The 15,714-nt window shown below is 55.1% G+C and overlaps 5 protein-coding genes across 5 annotated transcripts; 4 read left to right on the forward strand and 1 right to left on the reverse strand.

Annotated features, from left to right (window-relative positions):
- The first annotated feature begins 1,245 nt into the window (after positions 1-1,245).
- B0T26DRAFT_407549 (uncharacterized protein) lies at positions 1,246-2,980 on the forward strand. The gene is made up of 2 exons (XM_060434851.1): positions 1,246-1,878; positions 1,998-2,980. The coding sequence occupies exons 1-2, from the start codon at positions 1,503-1,505 to the stop codon at positions 2,687-2,689; spliced, it is 1,068 nt and encodes a 355-aa protein (XP_060292783.1). The 5' UTR covers positions 1,246-1,502; the 3' UTR covers positions 2,690-2,980.
- Positions 2,981-5,345: 2,365 nt separating this feature from the next.
- Positions 5,346-6,437, forward strand: B0T26DRAFT_721693 (uncharacterized protein). Its single transcript, XM_060442560.1, has one exon. The coding sequence runs from the start codon at positions 5,422-5,424 to the stop codon at positions 6,022-6,024; it is 603 nt and encodes a 200-aa protein (XP_060292784.1). The 5' UTR covers positions 5,346-5,421; the 3' UTR covers positions 6,025-6,437.
- Positions 6,438-7,255: 818 nt separating this feature from the next.
- Positions 7,256-9,555, forward strand: B0T26DRAFT_407630 (uncharacterized protein). The gene has a single exon (XM_060434852.1). It carries the CDS (start codon positions 7,350-7,352, stop codon positions 9,366-9,368), a length of 2,019 nt encoding a protein of 672 aa, XP_060292785.1. The 5' UTR covers positions 7,256-7,349; the 3' UTR covers positions 9,369-9,555.
- An 884-nt stretch (positions 9,556-10,439) lies between these two features.
- Positions 10,440-13,313, forward strand: B0T26DRAFT_860243 (uncharacterized protein). The gene is made up of 2 exons (XM_060447736.1): positions 10,440-11,893; positions 11,955-13,313. The coding sequence occupies exons 1-2, from the start codon at positions 10,802-10,804 to the stop codon at positions 12,963-12,965; spliced, it is 2,103 nt and encodes a 700-aa protein (XP_060292786.1). The 5' UTR covers positions 10,440-10,801; the 3' UTR covers positions 12,966-13,313.
- Positions 13,314-13,888: 575 nt separating this feature from the next.
- On the reverse strand, positions 13,889-14,992 carry B0T26DRAFT_754679 (uncharacterized protein; the record flags this gene model as incomplete). Its single annotated transcript, XM_060445853.1, has 1 exon — positions 13,889-14,992. The coding sequence occupies one exon, from the start codon at positions 14,990-14,992 to the stop codon at positions 13,889-13,891; it is 1,104 nt and encodes a 367-aa protein (XP_060292787.1).
- Between the last annotated feature and the right edge of the window lie 722 nt (positions 14,993-15,714).

A 15,714-nucleotide genomic window follows, 5' to 3' on the forward strand; every position in this document is an offset into this window, starting at 1 on the left:
TCTGGAAGCCCTACATTGACGTTCACCGAACAAAAATCCGCCGCACCGACCAGGCTAGAGGGTAATCGTAACTGTGCAGTTGGTGGCTCTGTTGTAAGTAGGAGGAAGGAGCTCCCATTGCCATTGACGAGCTTGCGCTTTGCTCTTTTCGGCCTTCTGTCAGGTTTCTGTCCAATCAGGTTCGGGGAGATATCTCGGCGGCTAAGGCTGTCCCCGCGAGTGATCCTGAGAAGGCTGCGGCGTTTCCATATCGTATGAGGGCTTTGTTTCCCTTTTCTCTCCGCATCCCCCCAACTTTTTTGCCTTCTTAAGTTGCCCGTCTCCTAACATTCCTAAATTTCCCTTTTTTTGCCTGCCCAAGGTTCCAGGCACTCCTACAGGAGTTCGGCCTCAGTCCTCAGCTCGGTCCTTACGATGAGGCAACGACTCAGCCACATCCGAGATACCGTCACGACCCCTGGCGATTAGCACGATGCCCGATTCCTGATAGGCCTTCGGCCGAGCCAATAGGCAGGGCTACTTGCCACGAGCTTTCGGCCACTCGCCCGCTGCTGGCCACGCATCAGCTGTCTTAGACCCGACCACCAAAAAAATTCTGAACATTCTCGCAATAGCGCGCCAACTCCATACATCGGTTTGCACCATGACGCAGTTTCGTGTTAGCAGCGGCGACAGGTTTCGGCGCTCTGCCGTGGGTATAGCATTTGGTGCGCGCGCCGTTGCTGGCTTGTCTAATTTGCACGGGCCGGAGCTCTAGAAATTGATTCTCACAAGTTTGAAGCCTGGGCACTGGGTAGCGAATAGCAGCCAACGGCATACTGTGGACCGCCACAAATGTGCGGACAGTAGCTGGCACATCCATCCGCCTTTCCTAGGTAGTGCCTGCTCCCCCTACCTCTGACGTCCGACCTTGAAATGCCGTTTGAAATTTCCCGACCGAGACGAAGTCACGCTCCAGTAAAGGCGCGCAGTCGTTGCCAGACCAGGGTGCTGTTTTTTCTCGCAACCCTTAACCTTGTCCTCCGGGAACCATCCGGCTCCTGACCAGTCCGTCCCGTCTCTCATACAACAAAACCGTGGAGGATCGGGTTGGAGGTACTGTACCCTCAAGGGAGGTTCCTCTTGCTGCAGTGCCGCAGCAGCTTGAACCTACGTGTGGACCTTGCATCCGTATCCGTACTGCCGTACGTACCGTACTACATCTTACCTTGTCCTGTCTCTTAGCTCCCCACTTACACACACCTTGGACCTTGCTTAAGTCAAGGGTATCGCCGCGTTTCGCCGCACCCACCTCCCACCACCTTCAAAAGCGTTGCCATAACCGCGGTGATGGACTTCCTTGGTTTCATTTGAAATTCGAGATGGCATTTCAGGGTACAATTACCTCTCTTCCCCCAGAGGTCCCCAAGCCACGCCTCGTTTTTCTGCATCGTGGAACTTCGCCCTACCCCCTTTAAACAAGAGCATATTACAAGTGTTGATGCCGTCTACCTTCTCGAACCATGGAGCCATCCAGAGAAATACAAAGGAACCACCCTACTTGCGACCTCTTTCCCGATTTTCCTAATCCGGCTTTTGCATCACTGGCAACCAACAGTCAGCAAGACAGCTCGGCACTCCTGCCGGAGAACACTATTTACAAACAAGCCTCTATTAAGAAGAGGCGCCGCTCCTTGGACAGCTCATCGGATTCTCTGCAGTCCAAGCGCCGCCGTGGTCGACCGAAGAACGCCAAAGGACCAGATCGAACCGGCAACGACTTCGTCCAGATACTCCCTCGTGACGAAGCCAAGGAGGACGGTGTAATTCAGCAAGCAGTTCAACATATTGATATTTTTTCGCCATCAGACGCGTCAACCCTGTTCCCTTCTTATACCAGTGAGCTCCCAACCACATACCCTTTGCCCTGTCCTGGACAGGTCGACGTCGACCTTGTCCTCTTCTCGCCTTCGCATAACCATCCACCACAGCAACACCCTTGCTAACCATACATACAGCCGACAATCCCGCACACGACATGTCTATGAACCAACAACTTGCTGCCATGGCGGGACAGGACGGCTTGCTTGACAACCACATTCACGACCAGCAGTTCTTTGGCGAGTTTAGCGATCTCATGGATATGACGGGCGAGTCCTGGGACGAGTCCTGGAGCGATTACACCATGCTCTCTCCTCCGCAGGAGCCCGTGCAAACTTCTTTGAAGCGACAGAACAAGCAGGCAGACCCGCGCGTCACTTCGATCATTAATCCCGAAAAGGAAGTGGTCACACATGCGAGCTTTCTTGCCAATTACAACAACATCGTCACGCTCGACAACGTGTTTTTCTCACTACGCCATGATTACTCGATTATGTGGGAGGACACGCTTAAGCTATTCGGCTTCGAGCCCGCGCGGGGAAAGACAGTGAGGCCCCTGAACCCTCAAGGTGGCGTCTTCAACCCCATCGGCGAATCCTGCATCTACATGTGGTTCGGTCACCAAAGGCCTTCTCAAGACCGCCCTGTTCTTGTCGATTTCTTGGTCCTCCCCGGCTCCCCGGACAAAGCTGGCGTTATATTTATTTTGGGGAAGTCTGATATTCGTAAGATTTTCGGATCAGACTGGACACCAGAGCGGCACATTGCGATGATGGAACCGACTGCACGTCACGACAGTACGTTGGACACAGCTCTGGGCATCCAGTAACTTTCAATACGTTGCGACAATGCCTGTCCAGAGTCTTCGATCACGCAAACCTTCGATGTTCAATACCGCCTTTATCCCCAACCTAGTCCATTTCAACCAAACTCTCATCTTCTCTGTCACTTTCGACTTACTCTTTCAGTCAAGTCGTCCTCCACTCTTTTAAGCTCTTTTTACGACCTTTACGTCATCTTACTTGCTGCTGTCGCCTGGTTGTCGTTGTCGTTACTCTCGCTTGGCCCTCGCAACAACGTGCATGTTGAAAGACATCGGCTGGTCATAACATGAACTGCGAGGAATCTATATGTACATGGGCAACCAGGCGACCATTTGCTCCGGCAAGACAGACACTTTCACCCAAAACAAGATGCCGGAACTTTTGGCCACATGCAGCTGGGTTAGTTTTGTTGACCAGCATTCACCTGGACTTTTAATTCTTTTTGGCAGCTTGGAGAGTTCTTTGTTCTAAATTTTTTTGCTTCTTTATGCTCCTTAGAACGATGGAATATATTGCACACCCCGTCCTCCCCCCATAGCCTAAACCATGTAGCGTAATTAGATTGCTCAGGCGCAACATGACATCAAATTGGCCTCGCCTGCTGTGAATCGCAGCCCCTTACTCAGCCGAGGCCTTGGGACCTCACAGAGTAGTGCGGGCGTGTATGCGCTCTGGACTCTGGTGAATGCGGCTCTGTTTGATCCATCGCGGCCCGTCAGCTTCCAAACTTACGCGTCAGCGCACACTGACCAGGTCCGCAACAATAGCGACTCGGGTCATGATGCGAATCCGTAACTCGCGAAGCGCAAAACCGTTGTCAGCCAAGCAAGGAATTCGCCTACGTCGCTGCCCAATGTGGCATTGCGCCTATCAGATTTCATGCCCAAGCATCTGCGCCACCACTCCACGCACCTCAATTACCTATTTCGGATGTAACTTCTGGCCGCATTTCCCAAAATTACAGTCACAGGGTGGTCACGGATCATGCCATTCATTATTGCATCATACCACATTAGGAAGGTGATCCGGATCAAGTGGAATTCCCCTTTCCCCCCCTGGCTTGCTGCGTAGCGGCTGCCTTTCTTCTCGGTAAGGGAATTCAGCTAAGTGATCCACGGATGTATTTTTGAGAGAGGTGGGATGGAAAAGGCGACAAGCGGGCCGTGATACAATATCAAGGGGCACAGGCGGGCATACGTAATCCCCTCTTTCTTTCCCCGTCGGCCAGCCGAGCGCCTCCTCGCCTCGCCTGCCGCTCGCTGCGAACCTCCCCAGCTGGACCTCGGGAGTCTGGACCTCGGGACCTCTGGTATTAATACGGAGATACCTTCTATTTTTATTTTCTTTTGGTGGGTGTTTTTTGTCTTTTTTTTTCTCTGTCTTTTTTTTTTTTTTTGAAATTCCTACACTGCCAAACTTGGCCCCCCTTTTGTCCCGGACGCCCAGACCGCACACTGGTGCCAGGCCGGTCCGCCCAAGTGTCCCCACGTGCGGCTGCGCTGCGCTGTGAGCGGTGCGAGAGACTACCTACTTTGCCTCGCTTGTAGTGAATCGAGTTTGATAGACCGAGACTGACAGAGGAGGAAGGATTTGCCCCAGTGGGGCCGGGGGCCCCGACGATGACGATGATAATACCAGCCATCCATCCATCCACCATCCATCCATCCTTGGTGGGGTGAATGAGGCGGTGGGGCTCGTGGGAGAGTAAAATTTCCTTTCCGGCGCCATTCCCGGCGGCGCCGCCAGCCACCCCCTTGTTTTTCTTGTCCCCCGTAGGCGCAGCGGGCGGAGCTCTGTTGTTGACTTTGCTGTGGCGTCACTGTCGGGTGTTTGTTTCGTTTTGTTTCATTTTGGCGATCGAACCAGTCACTCACAGCTGCTGCCTAGGGAACGCAAGGTGTGCGTGTCTTAAGACTGAGGTTCGTTGACTTTTAGACTAGGCAACCTAGACTTCGGCTGATCGTGCGCAGCGGAGGCTGACTTGGACCACGCTTGATTAAATCATCACTTGTACGTAAAGATGAACACGCCGTGAGTTGAGAGGATTTAAACATTTGGTTTTGATTGGCTTGTTAGCTTGGGTATATCTTGTGTAATCGACGTATACGTGCCCAGCTGCCCAACCAACACTTACACATTCGGGCTTACAGTAGAGTAGAGCTATGGCAAGCCGACGGATGGTCGTGATACGGTTTGATTGGTGCGCCAGTTTAGACGTCAGACTGTGCATTCCAGTGTATGGTTGCTATAGTCTGAACGGGGCTTTTGACGAATACCTCTGGGGTTACGTAGTACAAAACGTACAAGGTCTTACCTTGTAGGTTTCCTGATTGTCAATTTAGTGTCTGTGGGGAAGCTGTCAGTACCTAATCCTACTAAACGCACCGCCACGAGTTAATACCAACGACACCGTTGAGAAACATAGTGTACGGTACCCGACCAGCGTAAAGCGAAGGATTGCGTACACCGTCCATTGGTGGCTTGGAGTGTGGTCGGATATGGCCCGTTCACTCGGTGCCCAAGTCCCCTTACCCTCAGGCAGGGGCACTCATGCGCCTAGAGTCTGAGTTATTGTCTCCATTGCCCGACTATAGCAATATCCATAGAGTTGCATTTAAATGTTTTTCTCTTTTAAGAGTGTTCGGAGATGCTATTTGTCATGTTGAACTTTCAACGAGGTATGTTTTTTTACTCAGGTAAGGCAACTGCCTCATAAACTCTGGTATATCTCTACAATATGGACAAGTCGATTGAGAAGGGAGTGGTGTCCATTCCCTTACTTAACATTTTAAAAGGCATAGATACCTGCAGGCACCTATGCTCCAAAGCCAAGGTACGGCTTGAAGGCCGGGCCCGTTTGTCTTTACCGTTACTTAACCATCCCATGCAAAAGAACACGTCAGAACGCCAAGCCACACAGAAGGCAGGCCGCCGCCGCCAGTGCTGTCTGCGCCGGACGAGCCGCATCAGCACCCGCGCTACTGGTCGATGTAGCAACTCTCGCAGAACTCGTCGTCGTTGGCGTCGGCGGCGTCGTAGCCAAGCTCGTCACGGAGCGAGAGATGTTGCTGGCGACGTCGGCATCGATCCTGACAGAACATGGGCTCGGGGATCTGCCCGCGTCCTCGGCGTCTACGGCCAGGATGGGACAGAGCGGCGCCGCCAGGTCGGGCACAATGTCGATGGTGGCGGTGAGCCCCGGGCAGCCGCGCTCTCCCTGTCCCTCGAGCGGGATGTCGGGGGCTTTACCCTGCCCGCCGTCGAGCCAACCCCGGCCAGCAGCTTCTTTGTCGGCTTCCCAGTCCCGGCCAGGCTGTCGTTTAGCGTCACGAAGAGGTAGCCGCCGCCGTCGACGGCCGTCTGTTTGGCGATGCTGCCGTTGGCGTATTATATAATGGAGAAGACGATGGTGAAGTTGCCAATGGTCTGTGCCGCCGTCACGTTCTGCACCGCCACCACCACGGGGAACATGTCCGACGGTTTGTACGTCCCGTTGCGCGGGAACACAACGTCGAGCTCAAAGTGCGGCTAGGGCAACTGCGCGGCGGCGGTAGCTACTACTGCTAGGACAGTGATCGCTATCTGGAATAGGTACATCATGATGCGCTAGTGTGTTTTTTTACTCTCTTGTTCTCTTTCTCTTTCTTTCCTTGGCCGCGGACGAAATGGCGCCGCGGGTTGGTGTTGGAAAGCAAGAGGGGAAGAAGCAGCAAGGTAGACAGAACTACATGGCTCTGAAGATCACCAAAGGCCCGCACCGAGAACCAGCACGCCGTAAACAGCGAGTGACGACACAGCTCGTGCCCATTGTAGGGTACACACAAGCGCCAGTTGGTATATGGTGTGGAGCACCAGTCGCACAGAGTCTCTTGGCCAAGGCTATTGCAGACACTGCAGCATGAACGTTCCCGATCCTTGGTTCGAGCCAATGTTAGTATTGTTCGCTTGGCTGGGTAGGTTCTATTGGGGAATGAAGGATTGTTCGCTAGGACTGAGGGCCTACTTAGACTGAATGTAAGGTGCGTACTGTAATGTACATGTACATACGGAATCCCACGAGGGCATTTAGGTGGGAGAATTCTAGTCGCCTTTCGAGGCCGCGTGCTCGATGTCAAGTCACAGCTGACATTTCCGTGTCTTGCAGGAGAGACCAAGGCATGTATGCAAGGCACATGCTGGACCCTGCGTCAGGGCGTTACACACACCTAAGGAGGACTGCTCAAAGTGTTCGTACATACATCAGGTATCCACTCACGGGATTAGCACGTGCTCCCGCGTTTTGGAACCAAACACGAAATGTCCCGTCCCAGAGGCGCTAATTCCCAGGGCCCGAACGCCCTGTTCGGGAAAATGGTAGCGCCTTGTAGCGCCCAGCCTGCTTGACACCACATCCCGGCTGGCGCGTGTGTCTGCGACGCGTCTCAAACCAAATCATCAAAGATATGGACCCCAACACCGAGCTTGTGATCATCTTCATCCAATTCTCACCGACCACCCACCGCACTTGATTGCTTTGTATTATACCAATTGGTGTCGCTGCAAAAGCAGCCTTCTTCAGCCAGCCCCGCAGCCAGTTTTGCGCACAACCTTTTTCCCCTCGAGCCCAAATCTTGCGACATCGTCAACAACGCCCGTGTGGATCTCGCCGTGAACGTGTGTTTATTGATGGCCGGTGACGAGATGGCAAATGCGCAGGCGACGCACGGGGTGCGAGCCGCTAGCAAGAGGCAAAGAGGTGACGGCGTCACCATTCGACCCCGAGGCAAGAGATTGAAGACGACGGGGCCTGCGCCTAGCACCACCTCTGCCGGTCCCTCAACCCGCCGTAGGACCCGACTCGCCACTGTTGACAGGGACGACGAGGAGACCGTGGACGGGGAAGTCCTCGCCGTTATGAATAACTTTTCGACGCTCCGAAAGTCGGCCCCGCAGCAAAAGTCTGGTGCCATTGAGGTCTTGATTCCCTCCTCAAGAACAAAAGTGTCTGAATTCTCGGACAACTTGCTCCGAGACACGCTCTCGGAGCGCGGCCTACTCGGGCCACCTAAAAAAGTGCCTCGCAAAAACCAAAAGGCTCACCAGAGTGAACCCAAAAGCCCGGTGAAGCGCCGGGTAATTCCAGAGTCGCCCCAGCTGTCGCTCGAGACGGTCGACAAGGCCGACCACGAAATGGATGACGATGGGGATGCCAGCGACGAATATGCCAGCGACGAAGGGGGTGACGATGAAAAGATCGACGGCGAAATAAATCCCTCACATGAAGAGAATAGCGAACCCAGCCGTCGGACAGTAAACGGGCTTGGAAATCGTAGCTTGGCGAACTCGGCTCCTCGCGTCTCGTCCTCAGTCGTGGAAGCTGAAGGCGAAGGCGCAGCCGCAGGTGCAGGCGAAGAAGTCGGAGAACAAGAACTTGGTAACGTCGATGGAGAAGAAAGAGACCAGGGTGACTCTCTCGTGATAGAAGCACCTGCTACCACCGACGCCCAGTTCTCAGTGGAGATTTCACGCAAAGATCTTGGCCGCATGGACAGGTTGATGGGCCGGCCAGGCTGGACAGGCATGCGCAAAACATGGAAAACATCCCTGCTTCCGTTTGAAAACTTGGAAATCGAGAGCGAGGCTGCCATGCTCAAAACTGGCCTCGGCGGCAAACTCTACAGCGCTTTATTCGAGCTGAAGGGTCGCCTTGACGGTGGTCGTTCGGCCACAAGTCTTGCCGAACAAAACACATGGCTGCGCAGAGAGAAGCGGCGCCTCAGCAAGCCCATGTCCGCGATCACCAGGACTGTTACAAGAATCTGCGAGGCTGACCTTGTGGCTGGCAGTTCTGTGGAATTAAGCGACGAAGACTTGGAGTCTCGCCGTCTCTTGGTCGAAGACATGGTTGGAAAGATCATCCCGATGCTGGTTCTGATCCTCTCGAGTTCGTTCGACCTTGGAGGGGTTGGCCGCGACATTGATGATGGGCCACCAAACGAAGGTACCTTCACTGCCAGCACGATGCAGTATCTGGTGCAGATTACGGGCTGGCTTAATCGACTCGTCAACGTCATCAAATTTGAACTTTCTCAGCGGCCGTTAGAGGACGAGAGTAGCTCCGAGCTAACCCCGGTCGATATCCAGAAACTGAATGAGGACCGCAAAATTTTCGGCGAACTCCTCAAGAACTACTGGTACCCAAGGCTCAAGAAGGCCGAAAAGGATCTAAAGGAGAAACAAGACGAAGAGAAACTCCGCGCAGAGCGAGTTGTGCGCGATGAGATTATTAAAACACAGAGAGAGCAGCAGGAGTATGAGGAGCTTGCCAAGACGGGACAGCGATGGGCGCGTTTTGAAGAGTCTACGCATCAACTAAAGAGGCTGCCGCGGCCTGCACAAGAAATCTGGCGAAAGGCCAATCAGCCAACGTGGTCCTCGTACGGGCCGGGATTGCTCCCGTCATCAGGGAGGCCGCATGCGGTGCCTTACAACGGGTTTCGGCCGATTCGCAACGAGGACAAGCGGCGGTTACTAAGAGAGCTAAGGCGCGAGAACCGGCTGGCAACTACAGAGGACTTGGAATACTACGCCGGAAAACTAAGACTAGATGTTGCCCAAGTTCTCGCCGAAACGGAACTCCTCAAAATGGCGGCGCGGGACCTTGCTCGCCAAAATAACATCCGTGTCGAGGCCTGGGCCAGGTAGGAGGCTGTACGGTAGCGGAGTGGAGGATCAATGTTTTGTTTAGCTGGTGTTGGTACGGATACGGATAGTAAGCTGTTTGAGCAACGGCGCCCCACGGTGTTATTGCAGGATACCCCTAGTGCATTTATTGTCTGCTTCTTGTTCCTCTTGGCTGATATTATTTTAACTCGACTTGCTTGTGTTGTTGCTCGCTGTGGAAATGAAATAAGGATGTTTAGTCATTTGGAAGAGATTCAGCCCTGCCCTGAGCGAAAAGAATAACGGGTATTTCTCATTGGAAAACGTCACCACATACGAAGTACGGACACCAATCTGAGTTCAAGGAGGGAAAACGCTAGCATAAATTGGTTGGTGGGTGCGTACTGTACTACGTATGTACTCAACCTTGAAATTTTGTTCCGAAGTCATCACCCATTCAACACTCACCCCACATTGCCACTTCAGTCTGGCCCCCGTCCCGGGGCTAGACCCCACTTCCCCGCAACGCGACACCCTTTCCCGACGGGAACCGCGTAAAGATGTGGGTGAGGGGTTTTCGACAAGTCCCGGTTCGGATCACGTTCCGGAGGAGTGTCTCGTTTGTCAGAGTCAAGCCTGTTGAAATGCTATGAAACCCTGCTGCTGTTTGAATCGAAGCGAAGCTAAATATATTTGGTACATTTAATGATAGTTATTTCCGAGGAGAGTACGGATGAAATGCGGAATCCTTGTTTGTGCCTCGGAAAATGTAGATGGATGACACTCACTACTCACTACACAAGTACTGTAACAATACCACCAGATCCGGACAATCGGTGCTAGACTGAGCCAACCTAGCATCTTAGTTTGTGGCATAACAACTGATATGCCGAACGGTTATCAAACAACTGCGGCACGCAGCAATTGTTCAACAGAGCAGGGTGGGATAACCTGGAAATCGCAATAATCAATAGCGTCCCGGCACTAGCACAGCGGTGAACAAGGTCGAGACAGGGGCGTTGGGGGGGTGGGGCCGCTATTCCGCAGGCTCGTGGCACGAGGCACATTGGACACGGGAAGATGGCCAGGGGCCTGTGCCTTTAGCGAGAGCTTAATGGTTGAGTGCGGGTGCAACGCTTAGAAAGTTTAGTCGCTTGACGACATCCATGGACTGTTTTCTTTCTTCCAAGTCTTTGTGAAGGACTAGTTAAGTAGTTTACAACCTCTTTTAGCGACGCTCCAAAATCCCATGTCGGATTTCATTGGACGACAAGAGCACCAGCTTCAATCATATAAACTCGAAACCGAGTGTTTCCGCGTGCGTTTTGGCCGTGTTGCAGCGGCGGCGCGAGCTGAGAAGAGCCGAGATCGGGGTCGAATGAGGCGCGTTCGAGACACCCGACGGATAACGCCGTGCGACGAGAGCTTTGCTGTCTCGGCGTCGGCACCATCGCGCTCTCAGATCAGACATAGCGATGGATGACCTCTCTCGAATGATGGACGCTGATGGCGACATGGAGGACGAGGCCGCCATGATTATGATGGACACGGGCAAGGGGGCGGGCGTGGCGAGCGCCGCGATACGATCACCGCTATCCAAGACAAGGTCGCTATCGGACGGAGGTGGAACACCAAAGCTAACCCCGTCCCCCCATATCTTCGAGGTCTCGCAACGGCAGACCAAGGACGACATTGGCATCAGAGACAAGGAGTCGGAGTCGTCTTTGCTCCCGTCAACACCTGTGCGCGCAAAGTTCCCGCTGCGAGGTCTCGCGCTCCAGCTGCCCCCGCGGGACTCAACTTCGCCCGCCCAGTCTAAACCCGCCCCGCTCTCGCCCAAACTCGACCATTCCCAAACTTACGCGTCGCCGACAAATATTCTGCCCCGGCGCTCGCGCGGTCTGGACTTTTCGCGGGCGGCCACGAGCCTACACCACTCCACCCTTGCCGACCAAGCGTCGCCCGACTCGTCGCCGACCATCGGCTCGCGCGCCATGAACATCCCCGGCCGCCGCAACGGGGACTACGGCATTGCCGAGCAGTCATCCAATTCTCTGTGGTCAATCATTGGCAACCAGGATCGCATGCTCATCTCGAGTTCCCTGGGGAGCAACGCCCACATTGGCTCCGACTCGTCTTCGAGCTCAGAGCCCGACGACTTCATGGACGAGGATATGGATGAGGCCTACGTCACTACACCGCACGCTTCGAGAAACATTGCCCTGCACGGCGCCCCGTGGATGGCCGCTGGCGGCTCGCCCGCCGTCAATAGCCTCTTGAGCTTTCAACAGCGGCAGCGGCAGAGGAAGCAGAACAAGAAGAAGTTGCGCGGGCCGTTGGGTTTCGCCTCATTTGCCTCTCCTGCCAACCCTAATGTTATGTCCAAATCGCCCCCCAGCAACATGGGTGGCCAGAAAGACATGTCTCCCCACGCCAGACGCGAGAGCATAAGTTGGGCGGCGAACCAGCTACATATCTCCGGAAACGAGAGCGATGACAATGTCAACAAGGGGTTCGATAGCCCGGGCGTCGTCCGCCGCCCTGTTACGCGCCGAGGGAACCTCCTCGTAAGCTAAGGCGCATGGCGCACTCCCTTTTTGGACATTGCTTTACTAACAGGTACCACAGCCAAAAACCAAGGGCTTCGCACGCATTCGGGCCGCTTTGGCGGAAGAGAGCGCTCCGGTTGAAACCGAATTTCGTCGCGAGGCAGAGGTAGTTCGCCAGGTGCGCGAAAGCGATATGGATCTCGAACCTAGAATGCTTACCTCTCACTCGGCCGCCACAACAGCCTTGTCCAGCCCCAACCTAGCTGCCCAGGACAGCCTCGACGACGTCTCGGAAGACATCATGATGATGGATCCCACAATGGGGAGCGGTCTTGGCATGACGGCTGGCGGCGGCGGCACCTTCAAGCAGCAAGTAATGAGGAACTCCAAGGGCAAAGGCTTCTGGGACACATTTTCGGATGGCGGCAGCAGTAGTATGAGTGCGCCGCGCATCACGCCGCCGCCGCCGCCATTTGCGCTGCTCGCGCGTGGGTCGTCGGCCGGCCTGAGCCTCGATGATATCAGCATGGACTCACCGTCAGCTAGCTCCACTGGAGCAAGCCAGAATGCCTTTATCCTCGCTAGTGGCGGCGTGCAAACCACGACGAGTAGCTCGAGCAACGGTACTCCACAACCCGTCTCCTACGCCCTTAGCAACGGCAACGGTAGCGGTAGCGGTAGCGGTGGCGCAACCGGTATCCCCACCGCCGCCGAAATCACGCGCCGCATCAACAGCAAACGCCGCCGCGACGACGACTTCGACCCCGTCAGTTTCAAGCGTCGAGCCGTCAGCCCGGGCATGAGCGTCCACAACTCGCCCATCATGCAGAGCCCGCTGCAGCGCGACATGGTGCCGTGGGGCTCCGGGTCGCGCCCCGGCAGCGTCGGCGGCGACACCACTGCCAGTGCTGGCAAACCTGCTGGCGGCGGAGGCGGGAGCGGTGCGCCTAGCGAGAATGGCAGCGGAAGCGGTGGTGGAAACGGCAACAGCAACCGCTTGAGCTTGAGCTTGGGTGGGGGCAAAGGCCGTGTGGGCTTTCAGGGTATGGTGGACACCAATGATGGCATCACGCGGCTGAGCATCGAATGATGCATCTTGTCTTTCTCGAGGGCTAGGTGGGGAGTAGGAGTGCGTAGCGCTTTTCTTTCAACCTTTTTTTTTTCTTATTTTTCTCTCTTCTTTGCATCGAATTGGCCGCACGGACAGGTTTTTTTACGGGAAGGGGTCGGAAGGAGTCATCATTATCGTTATCATCATACTGTAGCGCACACGGCGTCTTGGGTTCCTTCTACATCCCGTTCGAACTCCTTTCTCTTTCCTCTTGCTTATGCTCTTGCCTAGTCTTCTTAGCTCTATCTGGTCTTTGGTGGTCTGGGAAGGGGTGCTCATCAGGGCGGTACATCAATTACATGTAAGGTTAATATACAGATTCTCGGTGCGGGGCGTGGAAAGGGGGGTGTTATGGGGGGGGTTTTTTTTTTTGCAAACAGGCGGGGCGTCTCATTGCTCTTCCGGTTTCCGGTCAGTTCAGTGCCGTATACGTATATACCTAGGTCTAGGTGGGAAAGCATAATCAAGTTCGGGGCCTATCTGGTTACTTGTTTTATTTTTTAATTCAATGACTTATGTGATCATGCTTTCCTGTCGCCCCTTCTTTGCCTGTCTTCGGTCCCTTCGCTAGGTGCTGGATGGAAGTGGCTAGCACCATGCCATGGCGAGCCAAATCTAGCCAGCGAGAAGGTGTGCCTTTCATCTGTCTGCCCGTCTTGGCATGAAAATACAGCAGAGACATATATCTACAAACACGGACAGACAGTACACACAGACAAGGAGGTATATACTAGGCCCTACGTACATGAGTTGGGTGTGCGTGTGTGTATGTGTTCGGTGTGGGTAGTAAGTACAGCGCGCATATATGAGCATATGTGAAGATTTTTTTTTTCACTTTTCCATTCCGCCCCGGCCCCCCAGACAGGCGAACAAAACCAATTGACAATGAAAAATGAAAAGTATTAGTAAATAAAAGAATTATGCTTCTCGCCCCCGAAACCCCCGCCGCCGGGGACAATGCCGATGCCTTCTTCGGGCACGTACAGCGTGCCCAGCCGCGCGTCCAACCACCGCCCCAGCTCGCCCACCTGCCGCCGCATCGCCAGCACGTTGGCCGGTGACAGCGCACCTCCGCCGCCGCTTGCTGCTGCTGATGATGATGATGATGATAGGTTCCCCGCGCCTGCGGTCGTTGCTGCCGAGGCGCCTCCCGCTGCCGTCGGTGGTGTTCCAGAGCCGCCCGGCCCGTTCTCTATCTCCCCGTCCGAAGTAGGCCCCGGCCGTGGAGATGTCTCAGGCACTGTTGCTGATGGCACTGCGGTTGCTGGCGCGGGTGGTAATGCTGGCGTCGCTAAAGCGCTGTGGCTCTGACTGTGGGCTGCCGCGGCGCCATCAGTAGTCTCGCTGTCGCCTGCGCCGCCACCTTCTGCTGCCGTTGCTATTTCTGTAATTGCTGCCGCTGCCGCCGTAGTTGATGTGCCTGCACTCCCGCTACTGTTCGCGCCTTGGCTCTTGCTGCTGCTGCGGGCGCTCTCGGGCCCAATGGGGCCGCCCATGCAGATGAACAGCATCCCGCAACGCAGGCGCCGTATCACGAACACGGCGCCGCTGTCGAGCTGCACCGTCACCGCCGGGGCTGCTCCCCCTCCGCCTCCCCCGCCTCTGCTGCTGCTTGCGCTGCCTCCTCTTGGGGTGTGGAAGCCGTCGGTCGAAAACGACGAAGGGGAAAGCGGCGGGTGCGGGTGCGGCGGCGGCGGCAGGGGCAGCGCGGACTCGACAGCGTCGCCGAACGTGCTGGCGGTGCTGTTGAGCGTGGTGCTGCTGCTGCTGCGGGCGGCGATGGCGGGCGCGTGCAGGGCCCACAGGGAGGCTGCCACGGCGCACTGGCGGCGCAGGGCGCTGGCGGGCAGGTTGCTGGCATGTGCGAGCAGGTTGCCGGCCGGCGTCGTGAGGGCCGCCGCGCGGATGTGCGCCGACAGGTTGGCGCGCAGGAACGCCGTCACCCGCTTCGTCAGGAGCAGCGGCGGCGGAGGCGGCATGACGCGCGAAGTTGACGACGACGCCATGATCGACCGTAGGTAGGTGCTTGCTTAGTTGCTTGGCTGGCTCTGCGGAGGATGGATGGATGGGTGAATGTATGGGTGGAGTTGTTTCCAACGTCGCCCGTTAGTCGTCTGCATGCACTTGGGTAGTGGAGGTATGTAGCGGTGGCTTGAGTATTTTAAAGAGTTACAAAAAAAACGAGTGGCCTGTTTGTGCTAGGCGCCCGCGGGATTTAGACGCGCATGCGCGCAGCGCAGGAACTGCTGTCGGCGAGGCTGCCGTATTGTACATGCAGATTAGACTTTGGGTGGCTGATGATGACGGTGGAGGGTGGCCTTTGCAAGGAGCTCGAGACGGAGAGGCTCCGGGTTGACGGTTGGAACTGCGGGGCTGGGACGACCTGAGCTTTGGCGGCTTATCGATAACTGCGGGAACTGATGGGGGAAGCTTCCAAGGTATTCTTTTCATCCGGTATCGAAATTACCACCTCCTTTTGGTAAATTGACACTTATATCCAATTCAGTACAAATACGGAGTGCCGTTTCGAAGTTCCCAAACTTTTTATCTAAGCACAATTTCTTGCTTGCCAGCTTGCCAGCTTGCCAAACTTCAATACCGACTAACACGTCGCCGTCTCCGCCAAACGAATTGCACATCAACTTCTTATCCAATCCAAACAAGGACTCGACACTTCAACTCAATAGAAACAATTTGATAGGTAAAACTTGAACAAAGGTAAACCTGT

This window comes from Lasiosphaeria miniovina (assembly GCF_030549165.1).
Source record: "Lasiosphaeria miniovina strain SMH2392-1A chromosome Unknown B0T26scaffold_6, whole genome shotgun sequence".
In the NCBI taxonomy this organism is placed as follows: Eukaryota; Fungi; Ascomycota; class Sordariomycetes; order Sordariales; family Lasiosphaeriaceae; genus Lasiosphaeria; species Lasiosphaeria miniovina.

What these genes read in the sequence shown, in the direction of transcription:
- B0T26DRAFT_407549 (XM_060434851.1), top strand. Translation starts at nt 1,503, where the DNA reads ATGGAGCCATCCAGAGAAATACAAAGGAACCACCCTACTTGCGACCTC. An exon ending in CCTGTTCCCTTCTTATACCA is followed by an intron (nt 1,879 to 1,997) that starts GTGAGCTCCCAA and finishes CCATACATACAG; the next exon opens with CCGACAATCCCGCACACGAC.
- B0T26DRAFT_721693 (XM_060442560.1), top strand. Translation starts at nt 5,422, where the DNA reads ATGGACAAGTCGATTGAGAAGGGAGTGGTGTCCATTCCCTTACTTAAC.
- B0T26DRAFT_407630 (XM_060434852.1), top strand. Translation starts at nt 7,350, where the DNA reads ATGGCCGGTGACGAGATGGCAAATGCGCAGGCGACGCACGGGGTGCGA.
- B0T26DRAFT_860243 (XM_060447736.1), top strand. Translation starts at nt 10,802, where the DNA reads ATGGATGACCTCTCTCGAATGATGGACGCTGATGGCGACATGGAGGAC. An exon ending in CGCGCCGAGGGAACCTCCTC is followed by an intron (nt 11,894 to 11,954) that starts GTAAGCTAAGGC and finishes CAGGTACCACAG; the next exon opens with CCAAAAACCAAGGGCTTCGC.